At 38.9% G+C, this 20,175-nt stretch overlaps 1 protein-coding gene across 2 annotated transcripts in view; it reads left to right on the plus strand.

The window, feature by feature from the left end:
* Nucleotides 1-20,175, plus strand: part of TPK1 (thiamin pyrophosphokinase 1) — a 307,648-nt gene that overhangs the window by 56,749 nt on the left and 230,724 nt on the right. Inside the window, exon 2 of one of the 2 annotated variants that reach the window (XM_054193626.1) lies at nucleotides 5,897-5,971. In XM_054193626.1, the coding sequence (XP_054049601.1) occupies nucleotides 5,897-5,971 (75 nt within the window). Of the gene's footprint in view, nucleotides 1-5,896; nucleotides 5,972-20,175 lie in introns of those variants that run through there. The other variant, XM_054193627.1, reaches the window with a different exon arrangement.

The raw sequence follows: 20,175 nt of genomic DNA on the forward strand, positions 1-20,175 counted from the left end.
TTTGGAGCTGATCCCCCAAACTCATTTATTTTAGTTTTAAAATCCCATGTTCTCTGTGTTCAGGTAACATCTGTGTATCTGCTGAGCATCTATTTGCTTTTTCATAAAGACATTGTTTTTATTTTTTTAAAAAACCAATATATTGCCATTTGTTTTGTGGAAAATCTGATTCAGTGTTTTGGAATATTTTTTTTGCAAGTGGTAGGTGGAACAAAGAGCCCATTAGGACTGCGCTAAAAATGCTGATGAATGTCAAAGAGAAAGCTAATTGTGGTGCTACAACTAATACAACAAAATGAAAACAGTTTTACCAGGAAGCTTTTTGAGGTTGTAGCGAGCAGTTAGAATACTCTTCCTTTCTGTATATTCAATGCTACAATAATTTTCTGCCATTGGAGGCAGCAAACAATACCGTTTCAGGGTCCTATCTCTTTCACTGTTGTAAAACCACAATAGTTCAGGTGTAATCAGTGGCGTTTTTCCTACATGAGCTTTCATTTAAGCAAGAATGTGAGTGACTTTATCAATAGAGTAGTATTCTTTAAATAGCCGTGTTCCTAATTTAAGAATTATCTGTATTACAACCTTTTTTCCTTAAGTGTTTGTTAAAATTGTCCACTCCATTGCAATGAATTATTTTGTTTTCGTGATGTCATAATTATACCGTATTAGTGGCATCTGCTTCACCAAGAGCAGAAGTTCCCATTCTAGTTTTTGTTTGACTTAGTAGTGCTTAGCACTACATGGGAGCCAAGTTTTTCAATCCACCCACTGGACAGAAAATTTTTAAAGTAAAAGCTGATATTTTCTGATTTTTTTGGTAGACTGTATTTCAACTAAATAGGAGAGTTTAACGTATTAATTAAAAAAAAAAAAAAACCCAAACAAACACAAAACCAACACCAAAACCAAACCTCAAGCCAAAAACATCGCAAGTCACTTTAGTAATTTTGCTTTGGTCATCTGTAGCAATAGCGTGATCTATCTTCATTGTAGTTCTGCATGAACAGTATTTTGTAGTGTTTGCTGGTTTCATTAGCTGCTTTCCTCAGGGTTTATTATGATAGGCTCACACTAAATATAACTTAGGTGGAATTCTTAGAATCACAATTTCAATGCTAAATCTTCTGCAGCAGAAGAAACTTCAACAGCCCCAGCCTGTTGCTGAGCTGTCTTTTATCAGTGTCACTGGTTTGGAATTGTGAAAAAATGCCTTGTCCCTTCCCACATACTCTGACATTTAAGTAGGCAGTGACTGTTCACTTAAAAAATGAATCTGCGGGACAGGAATTTCCTGAATGATGGTACTGGAAACCAAATAACTTTTCTTTTTTTTTTTTTTTTCCCCCATCCTGCAACGTGAGCAGGAGGAAGTTTTCAGTGGGATCATTCCCCGTTTTTCTCTCTCAAAGTTCACTGTATCTTTGGACTCCCATCTATGCGATCAGGAATATGTGTATCCCAAATCTCTGCATTATGTTTCCAAGGGATCTCGGTTAGCATCTTGGATATCTAGACGTATTTCTACCAGGGCAGAAATTGTCTCAAAATTTATAACCATCTTCCAATTTGCAACTTGCTAGATCAAATTAATGAAACACTTTATTAATGGTAAAATCCCTCTGCCCCCATACTACGTGCCTCTTTCCTCCTTCTTCCTCTGTACTAAATCTGCCTTGTTTTGAAAGATGCTTGGTAGATCATCAGAAAGGGAAGGAATGGCTCCTCTTCAGGCAAGCAGTAAAACACAAATACCAAACAAACCAAAACAGGAATTGCTCAGTGGAAGCCCCTTTCTGTGGTTGAAGCCCTGACTTTGGAGTCATACTTCGTTAGCACCTTGAGGCATGCTGGTATCCTAGCACAGTGTATCCCCCCATCGCGTGTTACGGCTTACATCGTTTCACAAAGACTGGGAATAGCAGTGATCTTTCCCAAAGGCCCTCGTGTTTGAAGCAATGAAAACTTTTTGCCCCCTCAGAAAATTCAATAGCCAGGAACCTCACAGTATACGGAATAACTTGCAGCGATATTATTCTAACACTGAAAGGAAACAAAGAAGGGGCATATATTATTTTGTTGGCTACCAGAGAAAAGGTTGTCTTTAAAAATACATATGCCTTTTGCATATGCTTTGTGACAGACGTACAGCCTGAAGACTGGCATGTGACAAGGGGAAATCAATAAAAAAATGCATAATGGTATTATAAATATTTATAGAATAGCTAGATTAGTATAATATGACAGGGAGAAGCCAAGAAGGTTTTTAGAATAGCAAATGTGTGCTCTAAAATATATTGGAATTCTTGTGAGTGAGTTAAAATGGGGTAGAAAGGCATTGCATAGGCTGTCAGAGACGTTTGCAACACCTTGATTAAAGTCCTTTCTAAGCAACCATGAGAAAAGTTTCATCAAAGAAGTGCAGCTAAATAAAAGTTGGAAAGCAGAGAAAGGAAAAAACTTTTCAGAAAGGATGAGGTTATTCACTGATGGTCCCAGGGGGACTTGTAGGGACTGTTGATTGATTTGCAGCCTAGGAAAGTAAGGAAATGGTTCTCTGACCATTCTGGCAGAATTAAAATGATCTGGTTTTATCCAAAGACTAGGAATTTTCCAAGTCCACTAAAAGATTTTTTTTTTAAACTATATTTTTTTTGCATATAACTGGCTGTTGATGTAGTTTGTGCCTGTTAATACACACGTCTGTAAGTTATGCCTGTAAGACTGCAAGGTTTATAAGCAGCAAATAGGAAAACAAGCAGGTAAGACTGGAGATGAACAAATTTGGTTCCCTAAATGCAAGTAAAAATTTCCTCTAGTCATCTTTCTGTCCTCCTGTCCTGTAGATATTAGGCCTTACAGCATGGCTGATTCCTTTACAAGAGGACTTACACTGTGGAACTTGGCTCCATTCATTCTCTGTGTTGATGTAAACATAAAGAATAAGCTAGAGGTTTTGTATGGAGGAATTTATTCTTTTCTTCTTGTGCTGCAGATGGCTGAGTTCGCTCAGTCTGCAAAAGCTGCAAGAAAAGTACATAATGAAAGAGAAAATTATACTAAAAATGGAAGAAACTATGCAAGAAACCAACTTACTTGTTCTGCCTCTAACAAAAGGCCAACAAAAGCTTCTTCAGTGGAGACATCCATATCTGGGGATAAGTTATTTTTGCTGCTGAATGCTTGCTTACAGAATTCTCTTTCCCATTAGTCCAAACAGAGCACAATTTTGTTAATGGTTGGGTCAGGGTGCTAATTATCTTTGTGAAAAATGGATAGGCAGACAGTCCAGGAGATAGATGCTTCCTAATTTGTTAAGGGCTTTTAAAGATAAATGGCCTTGAAGTAGATTTGTTTTCAAACGGATAGCCAGTAGAACGCTCGGAGCAGTGGCACAGTGAGCTCTCATCAGTTTTTTTCAGAGTGATGGATGTTACATATTCTGTCCGTTGACGTGGTCTTTGCCATCAGAAGTCCCAATTTATTAATAGTTTTTAGGGCAATAGTTGTAAATTATTGCAGCCCAATTTTATTACTGTTTTACATCTACCAAGGACTTGAGCCCTTTGTGCAGCTTTATATTAACTCAGCGAGCACTATTAAAATATTGACATTTAGGCTCATTTTGGTAGCATTAATCATAGCATTTTATCATGCATTAATTGCAGTGGTTTGAAATTACTTCAATGTTCACTTTTCTAAAAGCAAGAGAAACAATAATTTCCATTTCTCCACTTTTTCAACCCATAGCTGCGGTTAAAAAAAACCCACAACCCAAAACACATTAAAAAAATCCTCCTAATTGTGTGGGCTGGGGGCATCTACCTCTTTGCTTCTTTGCAACAACTGAACAAGTAAGAGCCAGCAGCTCTTGCAGGCCTCACTGGAAGCTCTTGGAAGTGTCATCTCTGAAAAGCAGCCTCTGAAGTCTTGGTGTGGACACCTACAGCCAGGCCTTGGTTTCAAAAACTTATCTTAAAATATATCAAGAGTCCTCCCGATGTGCAAAAAAAAAAAAAAAAAAAAAAAAAAGCTAAAAAGCTACTGTGTTTCTATATGCTGATATTGCTTAAGGGTTTAAAACAGATGCAGAAATGCCTTTTGTTATTCACCAGCAGGAACGGGTGTACAGCATTTGTGTCTATTTGTATTATCATATCAGTGAAAGAACCTGTGATGTTTGCTGGCTCACTTCAGTGGAGGGCACCACTAGATGATTATGTTTAATATAAGGAGTTGGCAGCCTTTCTCACTTAACCATCGTTAGGATATCTGCTGCTGAGGTCCCATTTTGCGAGGCAGCTGGAAATTGGCACTTAGTTTGAATGTATTGTTTTCTGCCTTTCTCTCAAAGTTCAAGGACAAGGCAAAACTGTTCAGACTAAGCAAAGACGAAGTTTTTTCTCACTCTGCTTTGTTTAGTTGGTCCCCTGACCCCTCCTTTATTTTCAAAGTAAATTTATTCCCCTATATATACAGGAATTAAATACAAGTGTGGACCACGTCAGCAAAGATGCAAGTGGAAGACATGTAGGAAGGAATTGGAAAGCACCAGGCAGAAGGCAGCTGTGGTAAACATGTAGACATTTTACTGGAGTAAAAATTATGTAGGTCTTCAGTAGTGTTTCTCTTAAATACTTACAAAGGAAGACAATACTGTTAACTTCTGATTTACAGATAAGGGAACTGAGGCATAGAACGGGTTAGTGGAGAAACCGCAAATCCCTCAAAAGGCAAGATGCAGAATAGTGCAGCCATTCATGATTTTGAAGATTGTCCTCTCCCCACTCCCACCTTAAGATGTTCCTGCACCTTCAGGACTTTCACCATCTGTATTTTCCCTGGTAACATCATATGGCATAAGCCAGAGCATTACCTGTAGCCTTCTGCCTCCTGCTATACTGGATCTGCTCAAAAGCCCCAAAGCCTTTTTTAGTCATAGAGGTTTTCTTTTTGCAATTACAGTGACTTGACATGACCAAATAATACTTCATTAACCTGGTTGCCTAAGGATATCAAGCTCCAGGGGAAACTTGTATTCCTATGTGATTGGCAAGATAATTAGGAAGTGAAATAATCCAAATCCCAGCACAAGCAACCATCATAAGATATATGTATTTATTCTTTGAAACCAAAGTGTGCCATATCATAAATCCTTGTATTTTAAGGCTTTTATATTTGTAGGTTTATTATCAACCTTCACAATGGGCATATTGCTAGGGCAGGGGGCTTTAGGAGCCCATTCAGACTGTTGGATCAGTTCAAGCTGCTGGGAAATCTACTGAGATTTTTAGTCTGCGGTATCACCTAGATAACACAGGCTAAAATTCACTTCTGCTTTTACTAGCTTTGATTTTGAGCTCCTTGGACATGGCCTTTCATTCTGTATTTGTAAAGCATTTACCACAATTAGAGCTTCTACGTGATATGAAAACGTAGGCACAGAAGCCACGGATGGTAGCAAGGGTCCTGCATCCACCAGGAGGGTGGAATATTGGACCTAGAGACGGCTTCATATGGAGTCAGCTACAGCCTTCCCTGTTAAGAGAGGCCAGGGCAAAGCTAATATCAGTAAATGCTGCATCCATTCGGCAGCAGCCAGTGGGAGATTAAATAAGAGACCTGTATAGATGCGGGGTCCTGTTGAGCATGGCCTTCGGTGGGTAAAAGTCACTTATAAATTAAATGTTTAGCAAAATCCTACCAAGTAAAAGTTGTCTAATGAAGTTCTGGCAGCTTCTCTATCTGAAAATGATGAAACCTGAGAAGCAAAGAAACTGGTGGAGTTGCTCTGAGGTGGTTGGACTAAAATTAATATGACAAAAGCAAAATAAAGAAAATAAGGGGGGAAAAAAATCAATATTCTCGCTAATAAGAATCAACATTTGTCTTACAGGAAACCTGAAGTTTTGCCTTCTGATTCTGAACCAGCCTTTCGACAAAGGTCATTTTCATTGTCTGTGGAGCAAAGGTAATAATAACTTACATACATCTTCATTTGCTTATTTACTTAGCTGCTACCCAGCTAATGTACTTCATGTCTGTTGAATTGCAATGTGGCAATTTGCTCTTAACTGGAGCAACCTTCTGGTGAGGGTGTGATTCGGCAGAATGTGTCCCTTGTTGCTGAATGCAGCAAATGAGCTGATTATGCAAATTCTGCATCTCTGCATTGCTTACGTCAGTGGGAACTTTATGGACTGATCTGTGTGAGACTGTAGCTTTTCAGAGGCACCTTAGGAATGATCATTGTTTTGCTGACAAAGTGTAGTAGATCAATGGTGCATTTAAGAGTCCGGAAGCGAGCATTGCTTTAAAGGTCATCAGTGAAATGTGTTAATTTTAATCAAAATAAAATGAGCCATGCAGATACTATGTTGTGAAAGCGATGGAAATTTGCGTGCGTGTCAGAAATATGCAAATCAGATTTCACCACTCCTTTGTTGAATCTGCACAGTGCTAATCATCATCTCTGGTATGATAGCTGCAGATTTACTGACATTTTGTGCAGATCTATAAATCTTTACAAGCTCGGAGCTATTAGTTCCTCCGGTGCAGATATGTAGTCCTTCAGAAGCTTTCTGACAAACCGCAGGAACTGTCTCTAACTTGTTACCAGGCTGGGAACCTTGCAGAGAGATTCCTCTTAACTGACTGGGGCAGATAGAGCTATTTGATTTCACCATAGGCATAAGGGCTGGCAGGGGGTCGCTGTACGGTTAAAAGGAATTGCAGTAAGGGATGAAGCGGGGAAAGATGTATTCATATCACCTAACTCCAGTAAACCTAAACCAGGTGCCTATATAGACAGAGAAGTGAGAAAAGGAGGAGAGACTTGCAGGACGATTCCAAGCGTCTGAATGAGCACTGTACCCCAAACAGGCTCTCTTTCACTTGCAATATCAGCAGGAAATGGCAGCAAGAGATGCTCGGTGGAAGGGCTGCAAGAGTATTCTCTAGATATGATTCTACATGTTTTTTGATTTAAAAAGATGCACTGAAAGACATACTCTGTGTTAAATAATGATGGCAAGGAGGGTAAGTATTTTCATCTTTTCAATACTTTTCCAAGTATTTTCATCATTTCTTTGCGCCACCTTCCCTGTCTTTTGAGGGTTGAGATTAAAAAAGAGAGAGCAAACCAGAGGTGCACAGCTTGGCAGTATTTAGGGTCTTGCAGTACCTTGCACGTGTTGCTTTCGTGCTGTGTTCTGTTCATCAGACTTTTTTTGTCTGTCCTTTGGAATTTTAAGTCTTCCTCTTGCAATCAAACCTGTGCAGGGTAGCTCTTGGGGCATGGAGTGCTTCTTACTGTAACACCAATGGGCCCTTAGCTGTAGTGCTTCAGAAAAGGGTTGGGATAAGAAGTTGAATAAAATTGAATAGACTACAGACTGTCTTGCTTGAAGACAATCTTAGGTTTCTGTCCTCTGAGCATAACCGTGATGAAAGTAATTACTGGTGCTGTGGATAGTTTTTCAAAGAGTCTGTGGGAATTATAAGCTGAAGTCCTACTTAAGCTAATAAGACTTTTGCTGTTAGGGTACTTTCAGAAATAGATGGATATTTTCTAAGTAAATGACAGAGGAAGGTGGTGACATAGTGAACCTGAAACGTTTTTTTTTTTCAAAACATCTTGGCTTCAGTAAACCGCAGTGAATCCAGGACAAGCTTTTGGCAACTGACAATCCTAGTGTAGGTGTAGTATCCTTCTGTAGGCGTCAGCAGCCTTGTGCCTCCTGGATCCTGCTTCCGAAGGAGTTTCAGCAAGAGACACTGTTGCAGAACTAGGAGAACCTGGGGGTTTTGGTATGTAAACTGAAAGAAGGTCTGTAAGAATGCAACATCCTTAGAAACAGTGCTTGATGACTAGCTGTATATGCTTGAGATCTCATAAAGGAGTGGTGAGAAGGAAACAATGGGTCTGTTGATCCAAAGAATATTGCCAGCTACACAAACTGGGTGGGGAACAACGGAGAAAAAAAATGCAGAAGAAAAAAAAGTTAAAATACTGACCGACGTCTCTAAGTTAAAGCAGTCTTGGGTGTTATACCAAGTACTGAATCCTGAGACATGTTATTTTCAAATAGGTTGTGTCCTATCAAAGTAACTTGTTTCATTAGGCCTGTCACTTTAGCATCAAGTGAGAAAGAAGGTGTGATGTGATATGTCCTGAGTTTAAAAAAAAAAAAATAAATCACATTGATAAGTGTGGCTATTCTAAGCTAAAATCATCCCAGGTGTAACTCGTCTTGACCTCAAGAAAAAGTGGTTGCAGCTAATTAGCCTTTGTCTTATTACAGACTTGCATGAAATCTATTTTTACTGACATACTTTGAAAAGAACTATTTCAATCTGTCCAAGTTTGCATGAACTTCCTTCCCTGTGCTTTGTGAAGGACATCGAAATCTGATGTCTTCACTTCCAGGGGACAGCTTTTACCACTCTTACCATACAAGCTGGCTAAGTGACAACAGTGAGGTATTATAAGCTAAAGATGACCGTGATTTTAGTCTATTATATTAATTATTGTAGTAAACCAATCTAGAACACTTTCTTTTTGTATTGATTGTAGTCATATAGTATTAGTGCTCTCCTAAAGGTGGAATGGATGAAATGCTGGAGAAGGAATACTTTGCAAAAGCACAAAGAAGAATAACATGGCAGAAAACACTGGTAGTTCACTGAAGGATTTATTTGGTTGGGTATAGTAGAAAGGGGACAAGCCACATGGCAAAAGAAATTGAAGAGAAGAGACAGTAGAGGGGAACAGGTATGGGAAAAAGGTCTCACGATAAGTGAAGCTGATACAAAGAGACTGAGTATGGGAAGGTGAGGTGGATACAGAGGGTTGGGAATACACTGAGTAATCACAAGGCTGGGAACAGTCAAATCCATCAAAAGTGCTCTGACTGTAGCTGTTACTGCAGCCATTTTCACTAGTGGAAGCTGTACGGCTTCCCTCACCGTCCTTATCCTAATGGTGGAAAATATGTGGAAGAGACAGGGCCCTGCTTTTTTCAGAGCCGTGTGCTTTTGTGTCTGGGAAGTTCCTGTAAGACTGGATCCAGTAGGGCCTTACCTTAACCCTGTCACGCATCCTAAATTCCTTGTATTTCAGTGATGTTTCTAGCTCCTGTTTTGAATCCTGTTTACCAAAAAGAAAAATGGTAGGAGAAAAAATTCCAGCTTACATTAGTCTCTGGTGATGCTTTGCAAATGGTTTCAAATGTAAATATATCTTTAACAGAAATGACTGTGAGTTGAAGGTCTGAAGGCTCTCTCTATGTTATGTTTGAAAAGCATGCAGGCCTCCGTTTTACTGCCTGAAAACAGAAAAGGCTTTTCAGAGAGTAAAAGAAAGTTATTGAGATTTGGATTCTGCACTTTAAAATCTCTTTAATCAGAAACTCAATTACTTACTTATTCCAAGAATTACAGAAATGTCGAGCGATTGCAAGAGCTTGTTTTTTTGGTGTCTCCCTAGTGAAGTACCAGGAAAGGTGAAGAATTATTGCAGTGCTAAGAAATTGCCTGTGTAAAATTTTTTCAAATTCAGGCTCTGAAAATTGCTTCTTGTTTCTGAAAACGTTGCCCTCACAAGCTGTAGTACTCAAATGATCCAGAATTGTCTGCATGTCATCACTTGATGGTAGCATGCTAAATGGCTGTGCATTGTACTTTCCGTGTTGACAACGACAGCTACAAAGAGCAAGAAGTTATGCTCTGCAAAATAACATTATTGTTTCGAGAATCAGAGTAAAATGGCAACATTCCACAGGAGTCTGATGAAGTTCCCATCAGTGCTGTATTTCTGGGAATGGCAGGTTTGTTGTTAAATAGCATCTTCGGATTAGCTAGGGGAGAAAGACTATTACAATAGTTTTTTTCCTTTCGGTTCCATTTAACTTCTGGCTGGCTGTTCTTATATCCATGGCTTTACTGATAAATGCAGTTGCAGAATTGAACTATTGGTTAATGCAGTCCTGCTTGGCTGAAGAGGAAGACTATTACACTTGTGCTTTATGGTAAGAAAACATTTGCATGGGTGGTCGTGATGCGTTAGCCACCTTGCCTTCCTCAAAAGGATTGTGATCTTTTTCCGCAAATAAAGCTTTCTGCAAAATCCTTAAATCAAACAGATCAAGTTGAACTACTTTAAATATTAGCCGTTCATACTATCAAATGTCTCTGGCTGATGTACTAGAATAAACTACCAACATCCTTTTGGAACAGGCTGACTAAATCCCAACTTCTGGGATGCGTATTTAATTATTGGACAAGCGGATGGGAAGGAGACGTTATTGTATCAATCTTTTCTGGTTTAAAATCTATGAGACTGGGATGCAAAGATGTCTGTCCTTCAGGAGTATTTCCCTAAATAGTCTTTCATGGACCATTCCTTTCAGTTAAGGAATTTGGGCTCTAGCTATCTCTCCTTATTAAGCTTCTCTATAGGCATAGTATGTAGGCATTTTATGACACTTCGTAGATCTTGACCACAGAGGAACGCCAAAAAGAGGAAAAACTTGTGGCTCACCCTAGAGATTTCAGCACTGTGTTTTTGGCGGTCTTTATACTGAGATAGCAGGAAGCAGACTTCTACAGCAGCAGTGTAATACACCCAAATCCAAACTTGTGTTAGATTGTCTTCATGTAAACAGTATTTTCTTACACTACATCTGTTGTGATTGCTTATCCATAAATTGAGTTTTTCAAGTTTCCATCTCTATCAATAACCATTTTACAACAATCCAAGTGTCTATTGGATTTTAAACAGCATCTTGAATGTGAGGCAACTTTCCCGACAGGGTCAGCCTACTGTTTGGTGAAAATGCTGCTAATGAATGGATTGTTAGCACCTGGAGGTGACTACGAATTACAAAATACCTCCTCTTCCTGAGTAATCAAGTAAGGAAAGGTGCTAATTTGTATCATGGATTTTAGAGTCATCTGTCTTTGAACACCACATGCTTCCTTGCATGTTATGTTCCATATGCTTTTGTCTGCAATATAACTGGTGAGTGATATTTTGAAAGTCTTCCATTGAGGTCCAAGAGCTGTGTATAAGGGCAAATAAGATGTAAATACAAGCAGCAGTGCAAAGCTCAGGTAAATATACTCAGGTAACAGATTAGTTGGAACAGTTTGAAGGTCTCATAGCAGAGAAAAGGATATTGTAGTTTGATAACAGGAGGGAAATAACCTGACTCTTCTTGGTGCCATTTTTTCTTCTCCTTGATTGATACCTCTTCCTCCATTGTCTTCAGTGGTTGAACTCACCTACGCTTCTGGAATTATTGGTATATACAGCCATTCACTTGCCCTCTTGCCTGTCAGCAATGAAGAACTTGCCTTGTTGGCATATGCTGCGCTTTTTTCTCACCTTTTATTTTCATTTCTAGCTGAACTACTTGTAATATATCTCAGATTTGTACTAGACCCAGAATTGGCAGCTGGCATAAAACTTCAGTGAATTTAGAGCAGCTGCTATTAATAAATAGGAAAATGTTCATAAAAATGGTGATTGGGATGTCGCATGGACTTGTATGCTTTATTGCACTTTCCAGCAGGCGTCCAGACTAGTAGTAACTCTTACTGCTGGCCTCAGCTAAACTACTCTGTTCTCCCCTGAGTAATATTAGACTCCTGATAAGACAACAATGAAGTTCATTTTTACGCATTTGAATCAAAACAGGAACATAATTTCTAGTTTGTATTTAGTAACTTAAATTTGCTGTTCTGTGCCACTCAATTTAGATTTAAAAAACAATTTTTTACAGTGGTGTGCTTGTTGTTGGACTGCATGCAATGAGTTAATGTCCTTCAACTACAGGAGTGTGAGAGAAGTGATTTCAAGTGTTCTTGAGAGTAGAGGATCTACAATATACTTTAGGAACAGGAAAATCTGGCCCTGTTCAGGGCTGGCTAACACCATGCTTTAAGCTTGAACACTAAGTAATATCTAGATCTTAGAACATGCAGTAGTTTGCACTAGCAGGGATTTGGGGAATAAAGTTCTTCTAGACGAAGCTTTGCCCATGACTCAGTGTGTAAGCTTGACCTCTAACAGATTTTCAATGGTGACATGGAGGTTTACATTTGTCTTCATACAACTAAGCTTAAAACTCGAGAGAGATGGTAAAATTCTCCCATTTGTGACGCATATATTGTTAGGGCCTTTTTGCTCTGGGATCAGGTCTCTCCAGAAGTAGCCTAGGTGTGTGGACATTTTGAAAAGTAAGTCTCACTGATTTTTGTGGATTTTTAGGTAGTTACAGGCAAAGCTGAGAACAGAGCTAATCTTCCAGACCTTTTGCCCGATTCAAGTTTCCTTACCATAGTAGTAGCTGTGATAGAACTGAGGTCTTTAGGTAAAATTTGAGATGTACTAAATTGCTTTTTTTTTTTTTGTGTTGATTTTAATTCTCTGCAAATCCAGCAGCAGGAAATTCTGAGATCTAAAAGGAATTTTTATTTGTTTAATGGATTTGAGATTTTGTTTGAAAAAAAAAAAAAAAGAGTAATTAAGATTCCCCTCTGTGATGCTTTGAAAAGCTGAACCCTGCTGAGCTGAAGTTCAGAGTAACAGAACAATAGAGAATTACTTTGAAGTACTAGTGAAAAGCATAACAGATTATTACAGCACAAGAAAAAAAAAAAGGGTTGTTACTACAGTGCTTTTTTTGTATTGAGCTGGAATGCAAATCCCGTTAGGGGAGTTCTATTGTCACAAGATTTGCTATATAGAAGCCTTTGATAGCATCATCCTATATATCTTGTTACCATGATGTTTCCCAGAGGATGGTAGAAAGAAGGACCTTTGGGAGATATTGTCAAGAGGATACTTTAGAGCAGCCCAAGCAAAAATGGAAGCATAAGGCCATAGAAAAAAAGAAGATTAATAGCTCATTTTGTTAGTGATTTAACAAGAGAAAGGGTCCTGGGAATGAACCCAGAGAGCAGGGGTGAATGCGTGAGGTTAGCGTAAGAAAGACCTGTGACAGAAAAGGGCAGATTCTCAGTCCCATAAAGGGAACACTTGGATTTTCACTGCCTCAGGCTACGCAGTGAGAAGTGTTTAAAAAGATTGTTTCTCTGGGAGTCGCTACAAGGGAAAGGTATTATATTCATAGCTAGAGTTTAGCATGAATCTTCTACTAGGGTGAAGGTGTAAGGTCATGTAAAAGATGGATGATATCTAGGGTTGCTGTTGTCACTGTCTGTGATGGCCTTTGGATCAAACCACTGTTCTATAGTCTTCCTTTTTCTCTTACTCTAGGGTTGCCTTGGGGCAGAGAAACCTTTTTTTAAAATTATTTTTTTTACTTTTAAATTTTTTTAAAAAACGCCTATGTTGATACAAACACCTCACCATTAATCTTGGTCCAGAGTTTATTTCAAATGGTGACTGATTTTTAAAAGTGGATCTCTTCTTTTTAATTTACTTAAATCTAGTTATGTTTCCAGCTTTTGAATATTAGAAGTTTTTGATTACTTTATTACCATGATTGTAATAATGAGTAACACAGCCAGTGAACAGTTTAACTCTTCTATAATAAGTCAAGACTATGCTAGTATTTATTGGCTACGTGGCTGATGGAGTGTTCACCATTCTCTGTCTTCAGTGCCTGGAAGGACATCAGTTGTTCAAGAACATGGATGTTGGATTGTTGGTTTTCTCATCTAAATGATTTACGTACTGTCCTGGGCTCACTCATATTATCGAGTATTAAAATTGAACTTTAAATTAATGTAAGTCAGAAAATAGTTAACTTTTCTGCTCTGCTCTTTTCATTGCCTCTGTTCTTTTGTACAGGTGTGCTGTTTTGTTAGATTATAGCAGTACATAATTATAATACCAAAAATACTATGTGCATTTGCATTTGAAAACAGATAGTGGGATATTTTTTTTTTATAATGTGTAATTGGTTAGATATCTTGTCACATGACATACCATAGAAGTTCTAAAATGATTGATGGACTTGTGTCAAAGGTGTCAAAGCTAGCTTTCTCTCTCATCCTTTCTTTTTTTTGTTAACTGCCTTCTATAGCGTCACTACTTCTAAGCTTCTTTAATGTATTTTGGTGTTATGTTTTTCAGAATGTTGTCTGTGTGGTATGCATGCACATGTGTTGTGTTTGAGTTTGGGATCATGATGGTGTTTATTCCTAGGCAAAGACCAGAGTTTTTCAAGAGTTACTGGAGATCTGGGCTCCTCACTTTATGTACCTAGTCAGAGACACTAAGAGTTTTAGTAAGAAGAAAATAGTTCCTATTGATACCAAGTAAACAGTTAAGTCTGACTTCATGGGGGTTATTCTTATGCTTGACATACCAAAAGTAAGTGATCAGGTACTTTGCTGGATTTGGTATGAACTGCATCTTGTTGGGATGAATTAACACCGTACATAGCTCCTTTGGTTATATTACCTGAGCATGACAGATTATAAGAAAGATTTGAGGATTTTATGAATTTATTTTAGTTTGTTTCCTCTGTTAATGTATGGGATAGAGCATGGATGTTCAGCTGTTGAACGTCCATATTAGTTGAACAATTCCATATTAGAACTTTGGAGTAGGGTTGGGGTTTTTGACTTGTTTATTTCTGTTTGCATCAAAGATTTGCTTATCTAAATGGATGAAGCTCTGTTGAGTTTGATTCAGTTTCGCGTATTTACACCATCCAAAAACTTAGCACATAAAAATAGAACACCTTTTCTCTCACAAGTTAACTCTTTATCTAATACACTGAGGGTACATGGTGACATACAGGAGCCTGACTTCAGTTTTATTGACAGTGAATCACATTGGAGCAGAAAGAAAACATTTGTCATAGGTTTTTCATTCTGAAAAATTCCATTGACCTCAGAAATATCAGGGACAACCAATAATTTTTAGAAGTGTTTTATTATCATCTTCCATTGTTGGAAGCTTTATGACTAGGAGCTTGATGTAAAGGCTCTTGATGTCAATATTCCTTCAGTTACTTTGAATTAATTTGGCTCAGACCTTCATAAAAATCTTGCTTTAAAACTGTTTTCACTGAAATAAAGTTTAACATTAACTTAGATGACCTGGCTACGGTATTGTTAGCAGCACAAGAATGATGGTTGGTTCAATGTAAGCTGCATTAGCACTGAAGTAATTCGTGCTGTAGAGTATGAATATTATTCTGTTGGAGTTTATTTTTCAAAATCCCAGCTGCTTTGAACTTCAAAGCCTTGCTGTTTGTGTTCAGATCCCAGGCTGTGGCTCCTTGGGACTTCTGTTTCTGGTAACATGAGTTGTTCAGCAGGTAACTAAGTTTTTGCTTATTTCTGAACATGCACTTTATTTCAACCTTTGTCATGTTACCTGCATCAAGCACTTTGCTTTAGCTCCTAGCTTCTGGTAGTGCATAGTATTAGCTTGGTGTTTATGAGATTTAATAAGCTATGAATAATTGATAGTCAGGTTAGATTAGATGGTAAAGTCTAGAACGTCACTCTTGAAATGTGTTTCATTTGAAGAGGAATGGAGAAAGAGGGACTGATTAGACTTTGCGAACTTTTGACGTGGCCCCAAGTATTTTGAAGTTAAAGAACTGGAGAGGCTCAGAGTGCATCTAGACTGCTCTGTTGGGTAACATTAGTGGCTAAGAGAGAGCACACATTTGTAATATGCTGTCACACTGACTTAAAATTAATTTGGGGCTATGCCAATTCTACACTTAAACAATAATCTTAAGATTTTTACAAAGGATTTTTAATAAGTTATTTAGCCTATGAAAAGATAGGTTCACCTAGAGCAGGTTAGGTGGGTTTTGAATACCTCCAGCGAAGGAGACTCCACCACCTCTCTGGGCAGCCTGTTCCAGTGCTCTGTTACCCTCAAAGTAAAGAAGTTTTTCCTCATGTTGGGAGGGAATTTCCTGTGTTCCAGCTTGTGCCTGTTGCCCCTTGTCCTGTCACTGGGCACCACTGAAAAGAGTCTGGCCCCATCCTCCTGACACCTGCCCTTTACATATTTATAAGCATTGATGAGATCCCCTCTCAGTTTTCTTTTCTCCGGGCTAAACAAACCCAGGTCAGCCTTTCCTCATAAGAGAGGTGCTCCAGCCCCTTGATCATCTTTGTAGCCCTCCGCTGGACTCCTTCCACTACTTGCCTGTCTTTCTTGAACTGAGGAGCCCCGAACTGGACACATTACTCCAGATGCGGTTTTACTAGGGCAGAGTAGTGGGGGAGGATGACTTCCCTCGACCTGCTGGCTACACTCTTTTTAATGTGCCTTAGGAGACCGTTGGCTTTCTTGGCCACAAGGGCACATTGCTGGCTCGTGGTCAACTTATCCACCAGAACAACACAGGTCAGCCCCTAACCTGTACTGATGCATGGGCTTATTCCTGGGTGCAGAACCCTACACTTGCCTTTGTTGAACTTCATCAGTTTCCTCTCTGCCCAACTCTCCAGCCTGTCCAGGTCTCACTGCATGGCAGCATAGCCTTCTGGTGTGTCCGCCACTCCTCCTGGTTTTGTATCATCAGCAAACTGGCTGAGGATATACTCTTTACCCTCATTCAGATCATTAATGAATGTGTAATGAATGTGTTGAACAGGTCTGGATGCAGTACTGACCCCTGGGGAACACCGGTAGCTACAGGCCTCCATCTGGACTCTGCACCATTGATCACAACCCTCTGAGCTCTGCCATTCGGCCAGTTCTCAATCCACCTCGCTGTCCTCTCATCTAACCCACGCTTTCTAAGCTTACCTATGAGGATGTTATGGGAGGTGGTGTCAAAGCGTTGCTGAAGTCAAGGCAGACAACATCCATTGCTCTCCCCTCATCTACCCACCCAGTCGTGCCATCGTAGAATCCGAAGATCCTTCCATAGATCCTTCCAAAAGAAAGAGACTTTGATGATCTTTTGGTTTTGATTGCCCAATTTGACATCTTAAATGGGCTCTGGCTTTCAGGGGACTCTGACTCTCCCTCTAAAATACATCCCAGCCTTTTCTTTTACCGACCTAGGACTGGGAGAGAATCTGAGCACTGAGTATCTGAGGCATGCAGTCATGCAGCAATTCTTAACAGGTTGGCCTATGTTTCATCTTGATTTAAAACCACTGAAACACTGAATGTTTGAACAGTCCACGTACTGTCTTGACATCTTATCCAAGATAAAGGGAATGAGAATTATACTTTTTATTCCTAGGAGGAAAAATATTAAGTCCCTTACTCTTCAGGCAATGCATGACTGTGAACAAACCCTTACAAAGCAGCAATGCGGTATATTCTCTCAATCTGTAAAATCTACAAGTTTAGAATTTTTGAGTCAGGAGAGGAATTTTCTAGATAGGTCTACATCAGAGAAGAAACACTGAAATCGTGTCTCTCTAATTTTCGTAGCTATTTTTTCCTATCCCAGTTTGAGTAAATGTTGCTCCTGTTCTTTCCAGATGATAATGAGGCAAATGATGGAATTGGTGTTCCTTTCACAAGGTGTGGAAAATCATGTCCTCTGTGGCAGATGCTGCATTCAAAGGAGCCTGTGTGGTCATTCAGACTGAGACCTTTTCATGGTAGAAAGATGTGAAGTAATTACAGATCAGGAATATGATTTTTTTTTTTATGAGGTTTCTAGAGAAAGTGATTAATATCAGCAAAATGTCCTCAAGAAGTCACAACATACGATCATTGCCAAATGAGTTGACCTGAGTGTGACACAGATCGTGTGTCAACTCTGTTTAGCTGAGCTATGTAATCATTTTGACAAACAGCAAGGCTGTTATGTGATATCAAAAGGTGTATTTAATTGCATGAAAGGCTTTGGACCATCAGAAGAAGCTTCTGCCAGGAATAGTAGTCTCACCAAGAACCTTGAGCCTGTTGAACTCTCTGAATATCTTACAGAACTGTCTGGTTTGGTTCACACTATTTACCTGCCTGTTTTTCATAGTCAAAGGAAGTTTGTATTTTGGAGACTGGGCTTCTTGGTTTGTTTTTTGAAGTTGGATAAATGTTTCAAAAGTTACGCTGGGAAAGGAAAGTGAGCAAAGACATGGGCAGAGAGAAAGGGAGAGGAATATGCCACAGTACACAGAGCATTACTGTATAATCCATACCTTTTAGGAAATAAGATTAGGTCAGGCAAAGAGGGATTACAACCAATTTTAATTCCTGGGAATATCAACATGTTATGGAAGCAGACTGGTTCTTCCAATTTGTCTATACATTGTCCTTGGTGTAATATAAAAAACCGTGATATTAGATAGTTTGGCCGCAGTCTCCCTTTTGTGAATCCGTCTTTCCCTCTGCTTCCTGAAAGAGAAGACAAAGTGTAAGAGGGTGGATGAGACAGCAAATATCCACTAAGTGTCATGCTGACAAGGTTTCAAATTGCACTTCCCATTTTGCTTAAGTAATAATTCACTGAGTCTGCCAGTTATATCTCGCTTAACTTGGGGACATTTAGCTGGAGTTTCTTATTTTCTTATGTTGGTACCAGTGTTTTCTTCTTAGTCAATGGACAGAGATCTGAGTTGTCTTCTGGGTCTCTACAGAAATGTAGATATATCTGCTAGGTACCTAAAACTGAGGAGGTGGGGAGGGCTGAATAGGAGCCCAAAGGTGAGGTTATTTTCTCTTCTGTTTCCTTGGCCAGTTTATTGCAAAACCAAGAGGCAAGTGAATCTTGTGCCAGCTGGTATCTACAGTTAATCTGCTTTATTTAGTCTCAGTATTATCTGTCTTCTACCTCAAGTCTTTTCAACTAGCCATCTCAAATCTTCTTCTTCTATTTAGCAACGAGGGAAGGATAATGAGGTTAAAACCCTAGAGGCTGCAAACCTGTCATCTCATTTTGAACTTGCCTTGGTTGTCGTTTTCCTTGACCACCTCTTTTTTTTTTTTTGTAGGCCTCTGCACCTTTGTCATAGAGCAACACTCTCATTAGAACTTTGTAAAACCCAGATACATATTAACAAGGCATCTGAAGTTGACCTTTTGTCTGGCAGGGAGATTGCCGGTTCTCTTGGCAGTGATTTGTGAAGTTTGCTTTCCTCAGTGAATTTAAGATCAGTTTAGTATTTAAGCTTACTTCTAAATCATGCATTTAATTTTATTGCTTTTTCTTTAGATCTATAGATTTGAGTGAGCGTTAATGCATCAGTCGTATTTCATTCAGTGATTATAGTTCTTGGTATCCTTTGTATTCACCTTCTAGAAATGCTTTGGCAGCAGAAATGACTATGCGAAAATGTATAAGAAAGTGTAGAAATAATAAATGCACTATCAATTTGGCTGACGCAGTTCAACATTTTAAGTTTTGTTTGTGACCTACTGTTCATCTATGGCCATTTAAATATACATATGAAGTGTCTTTTTTCAAAATGTGCAGGACAATAGGTAGGCTCTAGTGTTATTAGCTTAATAAATCTTTACTAAAAGAGGTTTCTCTTATATTGCAAGTGCATGCCGCTGCTGTTCTCATTTAGATATTAAAGTTAGAGGTGTGCAAAATTTCTTCAAGTTTGCCGCAAGTCTTTTTTTTGGTTTTGGTTTTTTTTTTTTTTTTTTTGGGTAAGTGTGCCGTCTTATCCCTTCTGGGACTGCTCAAAATAACATGAATAACTGCACGTTGAACCTTTGTCCCTGCTGATGCAGTAGCATCACATTGTTGAGGGCATTTCTTTATCAAGGGAATGCAGGATGCTGTAGTTGATAACCCACCTTGCTAGACATAAAAGGTTGGGAAAAAAGGATTTTGAGGATGGTTTGGGGCAACAAATTTGATTTACATTTTATGTGTAACGTTTGACTATAGTAAAGAAGTATCCAGCTCGTTTCCAGCTGCAGAAGAATGGCACAATCATTGCCTGCAAACTGAATGCACTGCTAAAAAGAAGCTGTAAAAGATTTTGTTTGGAATGTTTTGGGGGTGTTTTTAAGCCTGCAAATCTTCTTATTCCTATGTTCTTTGTGATCCTGTGTTTTATAAAAGAAGAATAACACTAATTCAAGAAAATAGTGAGGTTGGTTGAAGCAACTCAAGCTTAATGATGTGGGGTTTTTTCATTCATAGACACAGTTGTTAAGCCTGTAAAAGAGGAACTTGTGTGGACGTTCTTTTTTCTTACCGAGACTGCAAGACCACTGCAGACATTCAGGTGAGAGGCAGAAGTGTGCGT

The sequence above is a fragment of the Rissa tridactyla genome, chromosome 2, assembly GCF_028500815.1.
Source record: "Rissa tridactyla isolate bRisTri1 chromosome 2, bRisTri1.patW.cur.20221130, whole genome shotgun sequence".
NCBI lineage: Eukaryota > Metazoa > Chordata > Aves > Charadriiformes > Laridae > Rissa > Rissa tridactyla.